Consider the following 23,186-nt stretch of genomic DNA (forward strand, 5'->3'; position numbering starts at 1 on the left):
TAGACCCGAGCTTGAGATAGCTCAAGCCCTAGCCAGTTTGGCTCAGTGACTAGAGTATCGGCCTGGGAACTGAATGGTTCCAGGTTTAGTTCCGGTCAAGGGCACATGACAAGGTTGTGAGCTCAATCCCCAGTGGGGGACTTGCAGGATTCTCTCTCATCATGGATGTTTCTATCACTCTCCCCCTCTTTCTTCATCTCTGAAATCAATAAAAACATATTAAAAAAAAAAAAAGCTCAAGAATAAAAAGTATTAAGAAAATAAAACTAAACCATGTCAGTATTAACTCACTCAATATTTGAGTACATAATATACTCTAGGTACAGTATTATGAAGGAAGAAAACAAAAAAACAGAAGATTTAAAAAAAAGGAAAGAATCTCCCAACATACTGAGTTAAAAACCATATTATGTGACCAAGCAATTCCATAAAAATTTGTACTCAAATGTTCGTAGCAATACTATTAATAGTAGCTAAAAAGTAGAAATAATTTAAAAAGTCCCTCAACTGATGAATAAACAAAACATGGAACATCCATTGAATGGGATATTTAGCCATAAAAAAGGAATGAAGTTTTAATATATGCTATGACAGGAAGGAATCTTAGAAACTACACATATCTATATATATAAAAGCCAAGCGACTAGAACAACTGGTCACTATGATGTGCACTGCAGCTGGCCAATCAGCCCAATCAGGGGTGGAGCCAGCCAGCCAATCTCCCTCAGCTCTTCCCCTGGGTGGTGTGAATTCGTGCACCAGGCCTCTACTATCATATGAAAGGCCTACATTAGACAAATCCATAGAAAGAAAGTAGATTTGGGGAAAAACAGGAAGTGACTGATAATGGGTACAGGATCTCTCTTGGTGCACTAAAATGTTCTAAAATTGACAAAAGTGATGATTATACAACTCTGCAAATAAACTACCCCTCCCCCCAAATGTATATTTTAAATGGGTAAATTGTTTGGTATGTGAATTAGATCTTGATAAAGCTGTTAAAAAAATAACAACACTAAAACAAACAGGGACTATATGTATTAGGTAGAAGAAGGAATAAAGGAGGTAGACATATGTTTTTTGAGCAAGACTAAGCCCCTAGAAAAGGAATACATGGCAACCTGCTCTTTTTTGTATCCCCAGTGTCTACCACTTCAGGGATATGCAAACATCTGTTGAGTAAACAGCAATTAAAACAGATTTTCAAGCTAAGAGTCCTGGCTCTACAACTTGTACAATATTAATAGAAGCCCAGCTCTAACTAGTTTGGTTCAGTGGATAGTGTGTCAGCCTGCGGACTGAAGGGTCCCAGGTTTGATTCTGGCCTAGGGCATGTACCTTGATTGCAGACACATCCCCAGTAGAGGGTGTGCAGAAGGCAGCTGACCAATGTTTCTAACTCTCTATCCCTTTCCTTTCCTCTGTGTAAAAAATTAATAAAATATATATATATATTTTTTAAAAAGAGAAGCCCAAAGTCAGAACTACATTGAGAAAAGGTTTAAATGCTGTGTGTCAAATGCATGGTGATTTAGTACTAAGTTTAGTACTAAGAAAGGTCTTGTCAATACAGAGCATATTTACAGTTTTCAAAGTATACTGGCATTGACTTTTTAAAATTGTATAGCCTGAGACATAAAGGAGTATCATGTCAAACAAAGTAGACTGAAAAACAGAATACATTTTTCTGGTTACCTGTACTGAGAACATTACTGATAGCTGGTGCAGTTGAGCTAATAGAAAGTCCTGACAGACCCTGATCAATTTCTGTGGTTCCTGGTGGTGACAAAGATGGGGGATTTACCGAGGACAGCTGGACCTTCCAAAAAAAAAAAGAAGAAAGAAAAAAATTACTCAAGTGTATTTACAAGAAAATATAGACTCTCACTAGTCCTACAGATTTTTTGATCATATAATGTCAAATATTTTATCCCAGCAGCTCTGCCATCCGAGACTCCTTCCTAATGCTGGAATATGCCAAGGACCATGCACTGAAACTACCTTCCCATCCTGTCACTTCCAGTCTTTTGACACATGGCAATACCTTGTTACATACTCTGTTCTAGCTACTTCCACACTAGGAGGAGATTCTATTCTCCTGTTGACCATCCAAAAATCACTTTATTCAACCCTTATATCACCACTGCTTTCTTCTTCTTTGAATTCTCAGCCAGTTTTTGTTTTAAACTTTTATTGGTCATGGAAGAAATCAGATGGAGTCTAAAAACCATGATAAATTCCTTAGACGTTTCAAGATGCCTCACGTCATAAGTACACCTTATCTTTTTTCATCAATGAATGAATATGGCAGCCAGCTCTCTACCTTCAAGCAAGAGAAAATGAGGGAGTCTATATGAATTCTATACAGATGGGTGGATAGGTGGTTTCACCTCTGAATACTCTATTTCTGCTAGCTCCAATGCCTTCTAGCACATTTCAATATAACTTACATTAATAGCCCCTTTTCCTAGTTGCTATTTCACCCTCTGTCTTCTGACTGCCCTAGAGGCTTCATCTGGTTAGGGATAGCAAATATTGGGGGGGGGGGGGGGGGGGATGTGAACATATAACTACGCTGGCTCTGGCCATGAGCCATTGGCGGGTTGAGGAGGGAGCTCCTCTTCACTTCTCTAGAATCTGGTTAAACTGTGTACCAAAATGACAGTGGTAGCAGTCCTTCCTTTACAACTGTAGCATTTTCTTTTTGGATGTTTGGTTTTGAATTAGTTGTGTAGACAAGAGTTAATTGTTCTGTGAGGCTTGCTTAGGAAACAGTTTAAAGGCTTTAATCTTGTGCAAATATCTCTTATTCCTTAAGAAGTTTCATTTTGATCCTGTAACAGTCCCTACACACCTAGCATTCTTAGCTTTCCTAGTCAAGTTTCTTGAAGTAATAAACACCAGCTATCATCACTTTATCATTCATTATTCACCCTTTATCTCCCTTTTCTTAAAGCTTTGTTCTCCCCCTGGGCTTCTCCTGAGTTTCCTTTGCTGGGTCCCCTTTCTCTGCCCATCCATTTAAATACTAGAAACGTTCAAGACTCCAATGCCAGCACTTGACTCAGTCAGGGGCCAATCCCTTGACAATTTTTATTAATGCTCATTGGGTTAAATTACCCTCTTTTTCCTGATGATTCCCAAATCTGTATCTCTAGCCTTGTCTTCGTTCTTAAGACCTGTAGGATATCCAAATGGATATTCAAATTCAGCATGGTCAATACCTAACTCATCATCTTCCCTACATCAATTAGTGCTACCACCACACACATCGACACTCAAGTCATTTTGGTGGAAACTTCATGATACAATCATGTAGTAAAGTTATCTTACCTCTGTAAACCCATCTTTAAGAGGAGTAATAGGTGTACCAGTCATCTGTCCTGGAAGAGAGATTTTCTTTCCTTCTTCAAAGGGACGTGTAGGTATTCGATGCAAATAACCATATCCAATGCCACACCCTAGACTATGAAAAAATTTTTTTTTTAAATTACTGTTATCAGTCATAGGTTGCATTTCATTGAGGTTTTGAAATATAAAAATACATTCCCATTCTTTTAAATAATGTCAATTTATCAGAGGTTCCTTTGTTCACTCTCTTATGAAATACCGCCCTTTTCTCCACCATGGGCACTACCTTTACTCCTTTATTTTTCTTCAAGTATTTATCACCATCTAACACTCCCTTAATAAAATGTTAAGGTTCTTGAAGGCAGAGACCTTGTTTTGTTTAATGCCTTGAGCAGTTCCTGACACATGGCACTTAATAATTGTTTGCTGAATGAATGTCATAGTCTTGGCACAGAAGAGCTCCAAGTACTTCTGTATGGTGATGTCATTTCCACATCTCATAGTTCTATTTCAAAATATTGTTACCAGAGGCCATCTCTTTAATAATATGATTACACTGCTTCTTTCCATAGTCTGTTGGCCTCCCAATATTTATTTTTCCTTCTTCCCTTTGGAGAATGATTTATCTGCTATTGTGTGCAGTACTGGTGTGAATGTCAATCAGAAGGCCTCTCCTGCCCAAACCAAGGAGTAGCTAATGACCAAAGCCAATCCCTCTCTCCTGCCCATGGCGACAAATCTTGGGAGTGACAGAAAACCAAAGACGCTCATTTCTTCAGTAGAATACCGATGAAAGTGCCAAAGTCCTTCTGCTCTAAATTCCTAGAGGTGTTCTGAGTTCTATCCTTCCCACGTCTGATTTTTTACTGTTTCTTTAATTATATGAGTGATTCCCCAGCAATAAAGTCATGTCTGCTTACAACAATGACAGCTGGGTTCTACTGTCTGGAACCAAAGAGCCCCCATTGATATAATATCATCCTCCCACTGCCCAAAGTATTTACAAATTCCTGACCAAAGTATTTAAGGCCCATCACAATCAGGTTACAACTGTTTCTATCATGAATGCTTTTATTTCCTAAACTACTTGACACTTTCTGAGTAGGCCAGGCAGATATGTCTGTGCTTCTCTCCTGCCAAGGCATTTATCATTTCTGTGTGTATTACCAACACCAAAAGATGGGAGAGCAGGCAGTGGCCAACTTTAGCTCTTCCTTATCCAAATCTGATTTCACAATGATGCTTCACATTACAAAATTATTTGTTCTTTCTCTCTTTTTTCCTTCTCCCTTTTACCATCAAAACTGCAATTCTCACTGAACTGGATCTTAGATAAATCTGAAGGGAGTAAGATTAAATAATTTACAATGATCAATGGCAGCCTTTCAGAGGTAACTACATTTTAAAACAAGATGCTTATTAATCAAAATAACTAAGTGGAGGTATAGAGGCACTTGAAGCAACAGCAAGATGTCCTGCGAACTTAAAGCTAACTTAAGAATGAAACTAAGAGAAATATGCTATAATGAATGAAATGTGGTCAGCCTCAGAGGATGGAATAAAAATCAAAAGCAGATACATAACAAATGAGAGTAGACTCAGGAAAATGGTATGTATGGGTCTATGTAAAGCAATGGCTGATCAATGGCACTAAGTCATGTCAAAAGGAAAAATGTCTTCCAAAGAAAAGGAACAATCGCCAGAGTCTAGAAAAGGAGGACACCAAGAATAGGAATGCAGCAGTGTAATTAAAAATTAAAGAACTAGTGATGACTTCCCCATCTGCAGAACCTCTTCCTTACATGTTGATTCTATGCTCACCAAGCAATCTTGTGGTACTAATCAGACATAAGTGTTCTAACTGGAGAAACTATTAGTTTCCTTTATAAACTGAAAATTTGCCATTCTAATAGATACAGCAGCTTCCTTACAAATTTAGTTTGTATGTGGCAGTCCCTCTGAAATTAGTCGACTTTGAATGTCTTAAGATCATATTTCTGTGATTATAAACCTGGACAATGAACAATGGCAACTTGATCAAGTATTGCCTCAGGCCGAAACCGGTTTGGCTCAATGGATAGAGCGTCGGCCTGCGGACTGAAGGGTCCTAGGTTTGATTCCGGTCAAGGGCATGTACTGTGGTTGCGGGCACATCCCCGGTGGGGGGTGTGCAGGAGGCAGCTGATCGATGTTTCTCTCTCATAGATGTTTCTGACTGTCTATCCCTCTCTCTTCCTCTCTGTAAGAAATCAATAAAATATATTAAAAAAAAGTATTGCCTCAGGTGGACCAGATTCTTAAAATGAGACCTCTATCTCATTTTCTCAAATTGCAACAACTTAGCATTCTGGTGCAACATAGACTCTGAGGTAGTGTGGGTAAAGGTAATAGTGTGAGCAAAGAGAGGCTTTCTCTGCCTGCATCATCGAAGTCGTCCTTTTTCCAGCAAATGCCAAAACTTTTACAAAACACTTGGAAGTTTCCAAACCCTAAGCTTTCCTATAATAATTACTATCCTATATAATAAAAGGCTAATATGCAAACAGACTGAACAGCAGAACAACCAAACAACTGGTCGCTATGACATGCACTGACCACCAGGGGCCACTCATGGAACATGGCAGGCATCGGCAGTAGGCGGCAGAGTGTGGAACATGGTGGGCATCGGCTATGGTGGAGCAGGTGAGTGGGGGTGCCAGACCAAGGCGGGGTGCCAGTTGCTGTTATTAGAGCAAGCCTCTGAAAATTCTTTGCTCCTGGGCGCCGTGGTCCCCCACCGCTTGCACCCGCTGTCAGCACCTGGTGCCAGTCCTGATCACTCGGGGCCATGAGCAGGTGTGAGTGGTGGCTGAGGGCTTCTCCACTTCCCCGCTCATGAAGGGTGATTGGGGCAGCAGCCACTGCTTACACCAGCTGACGGCGCTGGCCCCGCTCACACCTGCTGCTGGCGCTGGCCCCAATTACTCCACACTGTCAGCAGGTGCGAGTAGGGTCGGCGCCATCAGGCATGGAAGCAGTGGTGGTGGGAGCGGGGCTGCCGGCAGATAGGGGCTGGGGTCCATGGCAGGAGGAGCTGAGGAAGGGCACAGAGAATGCGCTGGGACGCCCCTATGCCCACTGCAGCCTAGTGGCCCACAGTTCCTTTCAAGGTGCATGAATTTGTGCACTGGGCCCCTAGTGATTAATAATTCCTCAAATTAAAAAAAGGCTTAGGACTTTCAAAATAGTGAAAAATTTGTACAATTTAAGCAACAGCTGAAAGACCTTAAAAAAGCAATGTAGCCGAAACCGGTTTGGCTCAGTGGTAGAGCGACGGTCTGTGGACTGAAGGGTCCCAGGTTCAATTCTGGTCAAGGGCATGTACCTTGGTTGCGGGCACATAAGTGGTGTGCAGGAGGCAGCTGATTGATGATTCTCTCTCATTGGTGTTTCTAACTATCTCTCTCTTTCTCTCTGTAAAAAAAAAAAAAAAAAAAAAAAAAAAAAAGCAATGTAAATCAACACCTCCCCCCCCCCCCCCCGAAATTACGGAACTGACTTGATAAAGAGTCCAGAAAACTGATTTTATAAAATCTGCCTACCTGCTTGGCTTGATGCTCTTTCTAAATTGAGTTTTATGGTTATTGTAATTTTGTATAATTCTTGGTTGAAATCAGCCTATCTATTTCTGAAAGCCAACAATTTTCACAAAGTCTAAGAAATCTTCCCAGCACCTAAATAAAGTTACACTGTATTGTCCCATTGTTGAAGAGGGGAATTAGGAAAATAATATAAAACTGAACTATTTGATTAAAATAACAAAACAAAGAAAGGCTATTAGCTCTTAGATCAGTAAAAAAAAAAAAAAAAAAAAAAAAAAAGACTATAGTCTATATACCAGTCTTCCTAAATATATACTTTAAAAAAAGAATTATTGCTTGGCTGGCGTGGCTCAGTAGTTGAGCTTTGGCTCATGAACCAATCAATTTTTATAACACATCTAATTTTAAGCAGTTATAATTTAGTCTAAAATTGACCTTACCTGCCTTCTCCACCCCATGCAGAATTTGGTGTAATAATCACTTCCCGACAGTTATCAGTGTCTGTATTATACACATAAAGTTTCAATGGTTTTGTTTCATGTGTTTCAATAAGGCTGAACAGATCTTCAGACTGCAAAAGCATCACAGGAGAAAAATATTTTTATGTTACTGAACAGTGGGTCTCAAACCTGGCTAATATCAAAATTACCTATAAACTTAAAAAAACAGAAACACACTTGCTGGGTGGCTAAGTTGGTTGGAACCCAAAAGTCAAAAGGTTGTAGGTTTGATTTCGTCAGGGCACATACCTAGATTGGGGGTTTGATCCCTAGTCGGGGCACATACAGGAGGCAACCAATTCATGTTTCTCTATCACATCAATATCAATGTGTCTCTCTCTTTCTTTCTCTCTCTCTCTCTCTCTCTCTCTCTCTCTCCCTCTCTCTCTCTCTCTCTCTCTCTCTCCTTCTATATCTAAAATCAATAACCTCATGTAAGGAAAAAACAAAACACATAGACACAGATTGTGAGCCTAGCCCCAAACATCAAAATCATTTCTTAAAACTGACATTCAAACAAGGTTTAATTTAATAAATGACCTATTTACTACATGTCCAATTTCACAAGACCTAGTCAAGCAATTTTAGTTAAAACTCTTCTACACACAAATCCTATGTATTTTGCCTTTGCTCTCTATGATTAAGACCTGGTTATCTGGGCACCTTATTTTTTCTCTCATTTTTGATTTACCAATATATACGTTCTCTAGCCATCAAGCAAGGAAAAGAATTAAAATAGCTGAGCCAATTTTGTGACCTCTTTTTAGGAAGAGAAAATGAAATCAATAACCAAAACGAGGATTTCATTTAGCCTGAGGTACATTAAGGATTTTTATATACCATACACAAATCTGTGAACGACTACATAGTACGGTATGCGCTTCTCCGCACAGCCAAACTAAAGAGACTCCGCCCAGATGTTCTGTTTAACTCCCGAGCATGGGTGATCTTGACCGGCAAAGACCTAAATTTCAACTCTAAATGCAAAGTAGGCAAATATACTCATGGACTTAAACATTAATAAGAGAAGGTTATATAATTTTCTTTAATAAACACACGAATTACCTCATTCATGACAGTATCTGCTCCAATGATATAATCACTGTGAGGTCTGAGACCTGCCCGTGCTGCCGGAGAATTTGGTTCTACATCCTACGGTGACACAAAAACACCCCCCAAAATTAATATACGTAAAGTAACGTTCCAAATCTTAGAGCAATTAAAAACCACTACATTTGTAATTGTCTTATGTCACATAATCTTGAATAAATATTTAAAATACTTCTGTAGCTATTTCCTTTAACATTTCTTCTCATAATGAATAAATTATTTGTTTCTCTTCCTCATCTCATGCATTTAAAAAAATAACCTAGATTTTAACAGCAATGAATTCTGATTTTCAAGATCTAAAAATAGCCTAATAATAAAAGTCCCTACAATCTCAACCAAACTGGAGATAACCGCTGGTAGAACACCTTTCTACACTCTTTTTAAACTGCAAGGAACAGCTTACAAGTGATACGTACCAACACATGCCAAACGTTTTCATTTGCCCCATCAAAGCTGCAGAAACGAATGCTCACTCCCAACAAGCCCTGGCCACCCCACATGTTACTTGGTGTAACTGAGGTCTCTCGAAGCTCCAGTGTTTTACTACTGTAGATAAGCATTTTTACAGGCTTTTCAACATTTGCTTTCAGTAGATCTTTCAGAGTATCATTGTCTTTATTCTGTGAATACATAAAATTGTTTTTCTTAATAAATAAAAATGCAATGTTAACTGTCTTAATTTAAGCATCCTATGGTCTATTGGAGTAATATTAATGAACACAAAGCATTCTACGGGCGAAGGTTTCATTAACATCCAAATGTTCCTCCAAATAAAAGAATGTTAAGAAGTTAAAAACAATTCTTGTTAGCAACAACTTCTGACTTTTTCTAATAGCTAACTACAGATTATGGAATTTGCAACCTAACATGGATTGAAGTGATCTAGGGCTTTATTGATTAAGAAAACACACCAAATTATTTCATAAGAAGTCATATTACATAACAGGATTGGTATGACTTTGGTTTTAAAATCTAAAACATTTTCTGGCATTAAAGTTTAATTTGAATTCTACTCCTAAATATACAGTTTAGTTATTTAGTAGGAACTGGCAGGAAAAAGAAAATGGAAGCAGTGTGTTAAATATTTCATTACAGTCATAAATGAAAAAAGGCCATTATATAGAAGATGTTGATAAGCCAACCAAGTAGCCATTGTTGTAAGAATTTCCTTTGCTGAAATTATATAATTTCCTTCCTACAGAGCTTTATTATAGGTAAACTGAAAGCAACATAAAAGTGGTTTTAATTCTGCACTTTTGGAACACATCTATCTGGTTCTAGTAACATTACTTATATACAAAGAAACTGACAAGTTGAAAGTCATTTATCAATTACCTACAAAAGTTTGACATCTTTAAAAAAAGCAAATGCTTTAATATTATTTCTGCATAAAAATTTAAATATTTAACATTTAAAGTAAACGTCTCCAGTGATTTTTAACCCCCTAAAATAATTGCTGGCGTGTCAAGTATAGTATTTTATTATATATTTGGCATTTTCATACGTTTACTAACATAATTACTTTTACAAACTGATAACACACTTTGTTTGTAACTAATGAATAAACACCAAAAATTCTATTTTTAAAAGATACAAAATACTATACACAAAGGTACAAAAAGCTGAACTTACTAATCTTGAACCATTAATAGAAACAATAAAATCAAAGAATGGTTCCAGTCCCGCTCTATGTCCTGGGGAATTTTCTTGTACCTGTAAAAAAAAAAAAAAAGCCAATATGAAAAATACAAAGCTTAATTAAAAATCATAAGTAAATTTTTAATACCCATTCTTTCTGTAAAACTAGACTAATTTTATCAATAAAAATTATAGCTACAGCCGAAACCGGTTTGGCTCAGTGGATAGAGTGTCGGCCTGCGGACTGAAAGGTCCCGGGTTCGATTCCGGTCAAGGGCACGTACCTTGGTTGCGGGCACATCCCCAGTGGAGGGTGTGCAAGAGGCAGCTGGTCGATGTTTCTCTCTCATCGACGTTTCTAACTCTATCCCTCTCAATTTCTCTCTGTGTAAAATCAATAAAATATATTTTAAAGAAATTATAGCTACAAACTAGTTCTCTCATTTCTCTTCATCTAATCCAGAAAATAAATACCCTTGCAGCTTTCTAAATTCTACCCATTCCTTATGTTCACCTCCTATATGAGGCTTTCTCACTATGATTCTCTTACCACCACTTTCTATTTTTGGAGGCAGGTTTCGGGGCAATCCTCCGAGCATTTAGCACATGACACAACAGAGAGTTATTTATTACAACTAAGTGACATTTAGGGAGCATTTATTCCATAGCAAGGAACAATTCAATTACAAAACTAATATAGGATCAATGTGGCTGGTGTCAAAACATTTATAATCTGTGGAGAAATAGGCAAGAAAAGAAAGGGGAGACAGAGGACATATAGTCTTCTTATAACTGTGCTATAAGACCAAAAAAGTAAGGGTTAAATGTAGGCACAAAGTTCTAAAAGAAAGATTAATTCCAATTGAAGAAGCTTCACACACACAAACGTTTGAATTGTACTTTAAAAAGGAGGTAGAACTTTCTTTTTAAAAAAATACATTTTATTGATTTTTTACAGAGAGGAAGAGAGAGGGATAGAGAGTTAGAAACATCAATGAGAGAGAATCATCGACCAGCTGCCTCTTGCACACCCCCTACAGGGGATGTGCCCGCAACCAAGGTGCATGCCCTTGACCGGAATCGAACCTGGGACCTTTGAGTGCACAGGCTGACGCTCTATCCATTGAGCCAACCCAGTCTCGGCGGAGGTAGAACTTTCAACGGTGAAAATGAACAAGAGGATAAGGACATCTAAAGTTGAAGAAATGATACAAGTAAAAACCCAAAAGGAGTCTGAAAAATGAGGATAATAATATACGGTAGTATAGCTAGACAACACGGTGGTGTGGGACAGAATTACATGTTTAGAAAATCAGAAGTCCTTTATTTTACAGGTGAAAAAACTATTTTGTTACTTATCTATGGGCCATAGCTGGCTGGTGGTAGAGGTGAAATTCAAAAGTACATTTTACAACTATTAATCTAATAAGGAGGCTGCCAGAAAGAGTGCAGCCAGATTTATAGATGACTTTAAGTGAAAAATTAGGACTTTTAGCTTCTCAACAACTCAAATGTTTAGCACCCAACTTTGAAATGGATTAAATTTATTAAATTTGCTGAAATTGAAATAATAAAATTGGTAGCTGGTATTATTGGTAATATGGCAAATAAGCAAAAAGTTAATATAATCTACTTTGTATCTCTCTATAATATTTTCATAATGTTTTAAGGAATTGTTATTCTGCTTTAATGTTATTAAATACCGTCAAATCTATTCTATGAAAACAAAGTTTGAATTGAGATTTGTAGGTTGATTTATTCTAAGTCTAAAGAGTTTTAATAATCAATTCTGAGGCTAAGGAAATAACAGATACATACATTCATCCATGCATAAATCTATAGCAATTTACACAGTAACAAATTTTGATGCTTTCAAAATTGAACACAGATTGTTCCCAGAATGTCCTTTTAATACCTGGCCTCTTGGATTAGTATTACCTTATTTAAAGCCAAATTATACTATCATTGCCTCTGAAGAAATAAAACTATTTTTTCCCCATTTATCACAATAAGGAATAGTTAGTTGTCCATTATAAGGATGCTTCAATGTTTAACTTAGTAAAACTGTGATTTTGCTTTATGCAAATTTCCCTGCAAATGTGAGACTTAATAATTTTTTAAGTTAAACTACCAAAAAGATTTAAAAGTATTACCTTTAATAAAAATAGTCAATATGTATTTGTTTAGTTTCTGTATACTCAAGTTTTCTTAAATGGGGGCTATTATAGTCTACATACAGGGTGGGGCAAAAGTAGGTTTAGAGTTGTGAGTATATGAAACAAAGTTTATTCCTAATTAACTAGAGGCCCAGTGCATAAAATTCATGTGGGGGTGGGAGGATCCCCCTCAGCCCAGCCTGCACCCTCTCCAATCTGGGACCCCTTAGACATCCCTCTCACAATCTGGGACCATTGGCTCCTAACTGCTCACCTGCCTGCCTACCTGATCGCCCCCAACTGCGCCCCCTGCCAGCCTGATCACCCCTAACCGCCTCTGCCTGCTGGCCTGGTCGCCCCCAACTCCCCACCCTGCCAACCTGGTCACTCCTAATTGCCCCCCCACCGCCGGCCTGGCTGCGACTTACTGCCCCCCTACCAATCTGGTCACTCCAACTACCCCACCCCCCACTTGCTGGCCTGGTTACCCCAAATGTCCTTCTCTGCCAGCCTAGTCATCCCTAACTGCCCCCACCCACCGGCCTGGTCGCCCCTAATTGCCCTCCCCCCTCCGCCCACTGGCCTGGTCACTCCATGCAGCCTGTTGCCAGCTGTTTGTCCATCCCTTACTCACCCCCTGCCAGCCTGGTCACCCCAGGCAGCCTGTTGGTCATTATTGTTACTGTGACAGTGACCTGGACAATTTTGATATTCCTCGGTTATTAGTATAGACTAGAGGCCCAGTGCGCATGAGTAGCTTGCTTCCTCTTGTCTCAGCTGGCCTCGTCACTCTTTGTGCCCTGCCCTCCATTGCTCATGGCTCTCCACCAGTCATAGCCCTCAACCTCTGGTAGCTTGCTGCCCTGCCCTCCGCTGCTCTAGCTTGCACCCTGCCTCGAGAGCTGCTGCTCCTTTGGTCATGATAGCGTCATGGCGGGCCATTTATTAATATAGATTATTAGAGTCCTGGTGCACGAAATTCATGCACTGGGGGGAGGAGGGGGGGGTCCTTCAGCCCAGCCTGTGCCCTCTCGCAGTCCAGGACCCCTCACTCCTTACGGCCCACCTGCAGTGGAGGTGGGAGAGGCTCCCGCCACCACTGCTGCACTCACCAGTCGTGAGCCCAGCTTCTGGCTGAGTGGTGCTCCCCTTGAGAGCACACTGACCACAAGGGGGCAGCTCCTCTATTGAACGTTTGCAACCTCTACCCCCCCCCCCCCCCCCCCCCCCCCCCCCCGTCAGTGCACGTCATAGCAAACATTGTTCCGTTATTTGGTCAATTTGCTTATTAGTTTTTCATTATATAGGAGAATTGTATAACTTTCCATATGAACAACTGTAAACCCTTTGTCCCACCCTATATTGTCAAGCAAAATGTCTAGAACCTGAAATGGCAGATAGATTTCTCCTCAAATGGCAACTCTGAAAGGAAAATGGTGGCAGCTTGGATCTACAAGAAGAAGAAAAGTGAGGTCAAGTCACAGCTGGCTGGGAAAAAAATAAAGATCTGCCAGGTATGAAATGCCTATTAGAATCTTATCAATTACATGCAAAACGCTTCAGGTGTGAAGATCATTAGCATACCAGTAAGCCCTAGAAGCTCCCTCAGAGTGAAATTTCTCACTTAATAAGGTCCATTACCTAGTAATTCTATTTTATTTAGAATCTAACATGTCCACTGATCAATTTCACACTTCTCCACTGAGGCTGCCAAAAGTTTATCTTTTAGTTAAAAAAGGCTAAAGACGATGCTTTTTGAAATGTCATCACCAACTTAGAAAGTTGGTCTCACATACAGAATCTTATGCCATCCTTCAAGTATTAAGTTTTACTACCATTTGTTTGAAACGCAAAGTCTTCAATACCAGTTCCCCATAACTCAAAAAAGATTCAATAACTAACTTTGAATTCTAAAATAAATAAAATGTCTCTAACTCTAATTTTTCATTTTCATTTGCTACAAACATCAATCTCCTGTTTCTAATGGACCTTGAAATTAATTTCTTTCCCAAATTTATTTATATCATTAGTACAAGCACAATTCTGGTATTTAGGTATCTTAATTACTGCTAAGAAGCCAGCAGAGGGAGCCCTAGGAAATGCTCTCTTGACCCTAATACACTTACAGGAAATTTCCTACTTTTCATAGCATGGAAAATAAGATCTACAACATAGCAAATGAAACATCCACATAGTTAAGTTTCTCTGGCAATATTATTCATTGATAAGAATCACTTAGGCATCTAATCTCTCAAACATCAGATTCCCACTTCAAATTGTCCCAGATGAGATCTGATTATTTATCATGCTTCCTTCAAACCATCTTAATTAAATACATACACATATATAAACACATATGGTTATGCAGGCCACTTAGCACTTATTTTTGGGCCAAATATCACAGAAATTTAAGATGAAGAGGTTAAATTTGAAAGTTAAATAAGATTTTGCAAGATTTAAAGAAAATGTACTGTGAGCCCTGGATGGTTTGGCTCAGTGGATAGAGTGTCAGCCTGCGTACTAAAAGGTCCCAGGTTCGATTCTGGTTAAGGGCACATGCCTGGATTGGGGGCTCGATCTTCAGTAGGCAGCATGCAGGAGGCAATGATTCTCTTTCATCATTAATGTTTCTGTGTCACTCCCTGTCCCTTCCTCTCTGAAATCATTAATATTTTTTGGGGGGGAAAAATGTACAATGAGAAGATAACAGAGTTTTAGAGCTAGACTGACTTGGTTTTGAGGAATGGTTTTGCCTACTAATTAGCAGTGTAAGCTTAGGAAAGTTTATCTTTATGGGCTTCAGTTTTCTCATCTGCAAGTAAGAGATAATGCCATCTACTTTACAAGAAAATTGTAGCAACTGAGTGAGTGTACTGAAATGCTTAGCTAAGTCTCTGACATATGACAGGAGTCCTAAAAATCTGAAGCTCATCTTTCTAACTTTTCAATCACCACCTGAAGATAAATCTTTATAACTAACTAATTCCTGGACACTACATTATTATTCTAACCATGTATTAATTATCTCTCACACATTAAAAAACACAAAATGTTAGCCAGCTAGGAAGGGAAGAAAAATTATTTTTTAAATGTTGTTTCTCAAAAATCAATTCCAGCCAAAACCGGTCTGGCTCAGTGGTAGAGCGTTGGTCTGCAGACTGAAAGGTCCCAGGTTCGGTTCCGGTCAAGGGCATGTGCATTGGTTGCGGGCACATCCCCGGTGGGGGGTGTGCAGGGGGCAGCTGGTTGGTGTTTTTCTCTCATTGACGTTTCTGGCTCTCTAGCTCTCTCCCTTTCTCTCTGTAAAAAATCAATAAAAATATATTTTAAAAAAATCAATTCCAGATGGACGGTGGATCTAAAGATCAAAGGCAAAACAATAACACTTTTAGAGAAAAACACAGAATATTTTTGAGATCTTCAAGTATGAAGACTTCTTAAATAGGACACAAAAAAGTACTAAATGTAAACTAAAAAAAAATTGATAAGCTAAATTAGACTAAAACTACAAACTTCTGCAAGTCAAATGACAAGTAGAAAATACAAATTCAAAAAGGAATTATATTCAGAACAAATTTAGAATACTGTAAATCATTAAGAAAGATAGGCAATAAAATCACAATGAGATACTTCTTCATATCTACAAGAATGGCTAATAAAAAGTAACGAGGATGGACAATAAATAATGTGGAGAAACTGGAACCCACATATACCGATGGTGGAAATGTAAAATGGTGCAGCCACTGTGTAAAAGTTTGGCAATTCCTCAAAATGCTAAACACAGTAATCATATGACCCAGCAATTTCACTCCCATATAGCCAAGAGAAATGAAAACATGTCCATGTAAAACTTGTACACAAATTTAATAGCTGTGTTATTTATAAGAGCCAGAAAATGGAAACTCAGCTGATATTCCTCAGCTAAACAGATAAACAAATTGTGGAATACCCATAAAATGGAATATAACTTGGGGAAAAAAAGGAACCAAGTATTGATAGATGATAGAACATGAATGAGCCTTGAGAACATTATACTAAGTAAAAGAAGCCAGTCACAAAGACCATACATTGTAAGATCCCATTTAAATGTCCAGAAAAGGCAAATCCATAGAAAAATAAAGTTGATTAGTGGCTGCCAGAGGCTGAGAGTAGGAAGGAGGGAGAGTAGCTGCTAATAAGAAGACAGTTTCTTTCTCTGTGATAAAAAGGTTCTGGAATTAGATACTAGTGATGGTAGTACAGCTTTGTAAATATACTACAAAAACCACTGAACTGTATACTTTAAAATGTTGAATTTAATGGTATATAAATTAAATCTCAATAAAGCTGCTAAAAATGGAGAAAACATTTTAGCAGACTCTAAACAAAAAAGGATACTGAAGTGGCCAATGAATATGATAATGTACTCAAGTTCAATAGTCATCAGGAAATGCAAATTAAAACCACAGCGCCATACCACTATACACCTATCAGAATGGTCAAAATAAAAAAGATGGAAAAAACTAGATATTAATAAGGATATGGAACGATCAGAAACCTGATGGTGGGAATGTTAAGTTAGTCAACGACTTGGCAATATCCATTAATATTTAAATATGCACACCTCTGACCAAAAATTCCACTCTTTAGTATGCCCAATAGAAATGGGTATACATGCTCTCCAATACATACAGTATAATGTTCAGAGCAGTACTATTTGTAACAGCCCCAAACTAAACAGCAGAACAGATACGTTTTGGTATATGCAGCAGAATTAAGCTTTTGACTTTCTCACCTCACTTTCTGTTCCTCAATCATTAGAAAGTTTTACCAGATTTAGCCTGAATCTGTGTATAGATCTAATAGTTCTATACTGGTTACTTTCCAGTGAAACATCCATCTCTTCTCCTGGGATTAAAAGTATAACACTTTATACTAGATTTGGGTCACATCTTGACTTGAAGGACAGAGGGACAGCAGGGCTGAAGGGAAGAAGAATTTGGGGGAGGCAGGGGAAGGTGGTGGTGGCATTCTCTTAACTGCACTGGTTTATTTAATGGGGAATTCAGAACTGCTACCTTAAAGTAACAAAGGAAATTACAAGGCTACTTTCAGAACATGGACATTTTCAGACCAGGTATTTTATAAGGTGATATACAAAAATATATTTACCCCAAGTTTCTAGCTGGTATATGAATTATCTTAAGTTTCCTAACTATGGAGATGTTTCCATAAAACTGGCTCAGTGGAAAGTGTCTTCTCTTTATTACTGCACCATCAATTCCTTCCTCACACATAAAAGATAGGGAAGTCCCTTTGAAAGACTTTCTGTCTACACCATCATCTCCTCTAACTCTCAATTTAATGTTAACACCCTCACTTCTGTAATGTTTTTAAAAATAGTAGAGATGTTACATAAGACTAAAAAAATCAATCAATCAAGTAACACCCAAATGAGGATTCATTTCAACTAGACACGTAAAACGATAGGAAAAGATTTGGAAATGTGATGTAATAAAAATAAACTCTAAAACCTTCAGTTATAAAAGATAAACTTTTGGAGTTAGTGAGCTCTTCCACATCTGAAAGGGCACAGTATCCCAATTTGGGACTTGACACAGTAGTGTAGTAAATAATTTTTAGTAGACTAAAAGAGTTCCAGCCTCCCTGCTAAACCATCATTCTCAACCAGAGGCCCAATGCACAAAGCCTGTGCAGGAGCAGGCCTTTCTCCCACAGCTGCTGGCACCAGCTTCCCTCGGCCACCAGCAGGCACCTGGGAGCTGGGCTTTCCCCCCTCACAGCCCAGGCTTCGCCCGGACATCGGTCTCATAGGCATACTGGCATTACTCTTTTATTATTATAGATGTTCTACCAAAGAGCACATTCTCCTCATACTCAACCCATGATGTAACTTGTAACATATGAAACAATCTGAAATAAAATTCTAAAAGGAAATAAAAACCCATCATTACATAGCAGCTTCCTAGAAAAAATCCATAAAATTAAAAATATGTTGAAAGTAAAGTTTGCTGTAAAAAAATAAAAAACTCTGACAACCTGTCGCCTCATTTTATACTATTCAATGTTTATATATTACACAATATTAAAATATAATAATTTGGGAAAATACATTTTAAGTGAAATCAAAAGGTAGGACTTAAATTGTAGATATGTACTTATAACAAAAGAATAGAAAAATTAAATGCCCAACACCAGAAGGTGCTGCTTAACCAAAATATGGTACAAGAGTCTGCTCTGAAGCTAAGTGAAACAAGAGGCAGATCTATGTGCTGCTATGGAAAGAAGGCAGGTGGGTTATCAAATGAGAAGTACAAGGTAACAGTCTCTATCACATGATTCCAACAGTTGTAAAAGGAAAAAAGAAAGAAAGAATAAAAGGGAGGAGGGTATATCAAACATTTTTGAAAGAATACATAAGCAATTATCTATTGCCCTGGCTGGTTTTGCTCCGTGGTTGTGGGTTTGATTCCTGATCAAGGGCATATATCTGGTTTGCAGGTTCGATCTCAGACCTTGGTCCTGGCTAAGGCACATGTGGCAGAATCAATGTGTCTCTCTCATAGTGATTTTTCCTTTTTTCTCTCTCCCTCTCTTCCACTCTCTTTAGAAAGCAATGGAGCTTGTCTGGTATGGCTGAGCTTCAATCTCTGAACCAGGAGGTGATAGGTCCATTCCGGGTCAGGCACGTGCTCTAGGTTTGGGTTAGATCCCCAAAGAGGGAGGGGGCACACAGGGAGCAGTGAATCAATGATTCTCCCTCGTCATTGATATTTCTCTCTCCCCTTCTCTTGGAAATAAAAATGTATTAAACAAACAAAATCAATGGAAAAAAATATCCTCAGGTGAGGATTAACAATAAATAAATAAATAAATAATTTATGATGGTTACTTCCAGAACAGGGAGTGGGTCATAAAATAGGATCAAACATGAAATATAAATATAAATATAAAACATAAAAAGGAAAATACACTATTCAAAGCAGAAAATTTGGAAACATTTCAAGGTTATCCCTAAAGATTTTTTAAAGAAGAATCTAACAATGACTATGGAAAAATGGAAAAACTGTAAAATTCAATCTGAACTATAGGAGCTTTAAAGTAATAATAAAAACAGCAGTGAATGTGGCTGTCACTAAAATTAGTATTTCAAAATCCAGTCATATAAGTTTTTATTACTAACAAGGAAATGGCCAGGAATTGGTTAATGAAACTTCTAATTTAATCATTCTAGGTCTTGTTGAACACTGATTTTATTGCAGGGTTAACCTGCCATATATACTCTGGTTTACAAGCTCAGTAATCCAGTGGTGGAATATACTGCTGTACATTTAGGCAATTCTACATAATAAAAGGATAATATCCAAATAGACCAAACAGCAGAACAATTGAACAACCAAAGCGTAATACCCTAATAATATGCTAAGGCTGCTCAACCGCTCACTATGACGGGCACTGATCACCAGGGGGCAGCTGCCCCGACTGGTGGGTTAGCTTACTGCTGGGGTCTGGCCAGTGGGGACAGAGCAAGATGGGCCGGACCCGGCCTGGAGCCTCCCGAGGTCGGCCCGGCCTGTGCCCTCGCAATCCAGGACCAATCCAGGACCCCCGGTGGGATGTCGGAGCCAGCTTCAGCTGAATCCCGCAGGCCTCGCCCCCTGGGAGGCAATAAGATGCAGGGCTCATGGCTGGCAAATGCTGCTGCTGCAGCGGCACAAGAGCCTCTGTGTTGGGCCTGACTGGGCACGAGCCTGCGGCAGGCACAGGGGGCCGGGATGAGCAGGGGCGGCAGGTAGGAGCTGCAGGTGGCGCTGGACGCAGGTTTCACCTGATTCCTGAAGGCCACCTAGAGGGTCCCCACCCATGCACGAATTCGTGATGGGTAGTAACAAATGAAAGGAAGATCTTTTTATATGTTGGGATTTAACATAGTACTTGCCACTTTGAAAACAAAGATAAGAATACCAATTACAGAATCCGGGGCAGAGCAGTTACATACTAGAAACATTTAAAAAATTCTCTGCCTGGTCTAAGTGGCTCAGGTGGATGAGCATAGTCTTGTGCACCAAAAGGTTGCTAGTTTGATTCCTGGTCAGAGCACATACCTAGGTTTTGGGTTAAATCCCTGGTGGTTGGAGCAAGTACAGAGAGCAATTGATTAGTTTCTCTCTCATATAGATGTTTCTCTCCTTCTCTCTTTCTACATTCTTTTCTCTAAGTATGTCATTGGGTGAGGATTTTAAAAAATTACCCTAAATTAGATGATTATTATTTTAAAGCTCCCTCTTATAAAACTCGAACAAAATAAGAATTACTTAATCTTTTGCAACACTGCTTCAGATGCAGATAGAAAACAAAGGTTGTCCCTAGTGCTTTTAAAAATCAGATTCAGCTGAAACCGGTTTGGCTCAGTGGTAGAGTGTCTGTCTGCGGACTGGAAGGTCCCAGGTTCCATTCTGGTCAGGGGCATGCACATTGGTTGCGGGCACATCCCCAGTAGGGGGTGTGCAAGAGGCAGCTGGTCGATGTTTCTCTCTCATGGACGTTTCTAGCTCTCTATCTCTCTCCCTTCCTCTCTGTAAAAAAATCAATAAAAAAAAAATACATATATATATAAAAGAATAAAAATCAGATTCACAGATTAATAACATCTGAACTATAGAATATGTATGAGTGCCTATTTACTGAGGTGCACCTATGTGAAAAAAATACACTTCAATTTGTTTTATGGCAAATGAAGTTATTAACATAAGCCACAGAATTGGAATCCTTTTGATGAGTACAGCTTTCTAGGAGACCTTTTAAACTCATTAACACTGTGCTTTACTAATTGCACGTATTAAAAAAAAAAAATCACAAATCCCCAAGGATTCATGGCTACAATCAGTCACTGAATAACACAGCCAAGAGCAGAAAACTCAAAATCAAACCAGATAATAACGTGCACTTCACATCTGGAATCTGACACTTCTCCCATTTCCCCTATCTCTGTAGTCCGCGGGGGTTGGCTTAACTGAAGGAAAAGGAAGATAATGTGATTTATTAATAGATTCTCTTGCTTTTGCTGCGAAAATCTTTTTTTCCAGTCAGCGTGCGGCTTCAAGAGGGATTTCTAGTGCAGTGGAGAGACTGGGTACAATAACCCGTAAGATCAGAAAGGTGATTGATCACAGCCCTGTCACACAGATATGTGGGTACTTTTTGAGGGTGTGTGTCTGCCTAAAAATGGGCCGTAAGCCCGAAGGTGACGAAGCACCAGGAAATGCACTTTCTCACGTTCAGTGAAAAAGGCCCTTTCTTGCCCGTGAGAAGCCAATACCTAGTGGTGCTCTATTGCACCCCGAAAGGTCGCTACAACTGGGGCCCCTCTGTGGACGATCACGTTGCCCCACGCAGGGGTCCCAGGCCACCACCCTCAATGCTTCTCCCAGACCAGCTCCACGAGGAGAGGAGGACACGCTGCATTCTCCCCAAGCAGGGGTGCAGCTAACGCCTTCTGAGGTGCTGTGTTTCCCTGCATCCTGGTGACTGGTGCTTTCCTTTGTTTACCTACATTTCTTTTTCTTTTCTTTTTTTAACGTTCCCCTCTCTCCTTTTCCTCTCACCCCACTGAGGCTCTGAACCTTAAATCTCCACCACGCCCTGAGCAGGCTCAGGAAGAGCAGAACGGAAGTTCCCGGCCGGGAGGTGTGGAAGGGGAGGACTGGGAAGGTGCGGAGCGACACGAGAGAGGGTTGGGGGGGGGGGAAGGGGGGGGAACGACTGTCAAATTCAAGTCCGCTCAGGCCGCCAGACCCCCTCCTCGCTCCGTCCCGTCTGCCGTCCCGGCCTCTGCGGACCGGCGGCGGCGCCGAGGTGCAGGGACACCTGCCGTCGCATCCTCCGCCGAGGCTTCCTTTTCCCGGAAAAGCTCCAGAGACAGCCTCCGTCCCCTCTTGGCAGAGTTTGCCCCCTGCCCTTCCATTAACTTAACTTCGGGCGCTAAGGATTCCGGGGGAGGGGGCCGAGAACGCCGCGCCGAGGAGGAAAAGCAGCCAAGTTTGTTCCCCGGCGAAGTGGCCCGGACGCCGTCTCCGCTCCGGCCCGACCTCCCGCCGCGGCGGGGGGACCCGGGCCCGGGGCCGCGGGCCGGCGGACGCGAGGGCAGCCCAGCACCGGCCTCCGCACCGCAGCGCCCGCGGCCGCCGCTGCGCCGGGAGGCCGGGCCTGCCAGCCTCGGGGAAGGCCCGCCTGGGTCCTGCCCGCCCGCCGCTCCCGGGCCGCCGTCGGACCTCTTACCCGCAGGACGTGGTAGCCTTCCGTGCCGCCGCCGGGAATCTCGACGCTCTGCGAAGAGCCCATGGCGGCGGGCGATGCGAGTGGCCGGGCCGGGCTCCGCGCTGCTCCCCGCCCCCCGCCAACCGCCCGCTACTGCGCTCCTCCGCTCAGCACTTGGGACGTGGCACTCGCCGCCGCCGGGGAGCCGGGCCGCACTGCCCGCCGGGAGATCGTCTCCGCGGCAGCCGGGGCCCCAGCGACGCCGCCGACAGCGCCACCTGCCGCGAGCCCCCCGGAACTGTCGGAGCGTAGCGTGCGCAGGTGGAGTGGGCGGGGCCGGAGGAGGAGAGCGGGGCGGGGCCTCCTCGTGCTCGCGAGAAAGAGCAGACGTACCGTTCGCCCTGCCTGGGAACCTGGCTACGGGACCCCGGATGGGACAAGATTCACCTCCCGAAAGGTTCTTTCCCGGAAGAACGGCTGCTAGGCAGTAGCTCCTCTTGTGGCCGGAGACAGGAAGAAGGCTGCTAGAAAGAATAGGGGTGAAGGCAAGCACGATGCTTCCTCGCCATCCCCTGCGTCTTCTCCCAGGTTGT

The 23,186-nt window shown here is 40.8% G+C and overlaps 1 protein-coding gene across 2 annotated transcripts in view; it reads right to left on the reverse strand.

Annotated features, from left to right (window-relative positions):
* Nucleotides 1–22,846, reverse strand: part of GORASP2 (golgi reassembly stacking protein 2) — a 30,700-nt gene extending 7,854 nt beyond the window's left edge. The window contains exons 1-7 of one of the 2 annotated variants that reach the window (XM_036421248.2): nucleotides 22,615–22,844; nucleotides 10,175–10,255; nucleotides 8,959–9,162; nucleotides 8,498–8,584; nucleotides 7,373–7,503; nucleotides 3,334–3,466; nucleotides 1,696–1,819 (exon numbers count right to left, since the gene is read on the reverse strand). In XM_036421248.2, coding sequence (XP_036277141.1) covers nucleotides 1,696–1,819; nucleotides 3,334–3,466; nucleotides 7,373–7,503; nucleotides 8,498–8,584; nucleotides 8,959–9,162; nucleotides 10,175–10,255; nucleotides 22,615–22,677 — 823 coding nt within the window. In that variant the 5' untranslated portion in view covers nucleotides 22,678–22,844. Of the gene's footprint in view, nucleotides 1–1,695; nucleotides 1,820–3,333; nucleotides 3,467–7,372; nucleotides 7,504–8,497; nucleotides 8,585–8,958; nucleotides 9,163–10,174; nucleotides 10,256–22,614 lie in introns of both variants that reach the window. The other variant, XM_036421249.2, reaches the window with a different exon arrangement.
* Nucleotides 22,847–23,186: the final 340 nt, after the last annotated feature.

This window comes from Pipistrellus kuhlii, unplaced genomic scaffold (genome assembly GCF_014108245.1).
Source record: "Pipistrellus kuhlii isolate mPipKuh1 unplaced genomic scaffold, mPipKuh1.p scaffold_m20_p_7, whole genome shotgun sequence".
Classification (NCBI taxonomy): Eukaryota; Metazoa; Chordata; class Mammalia; order Chiroptera; family Vespertilionidae; genus Pipistrellus; species Pipistrellus kuhlii.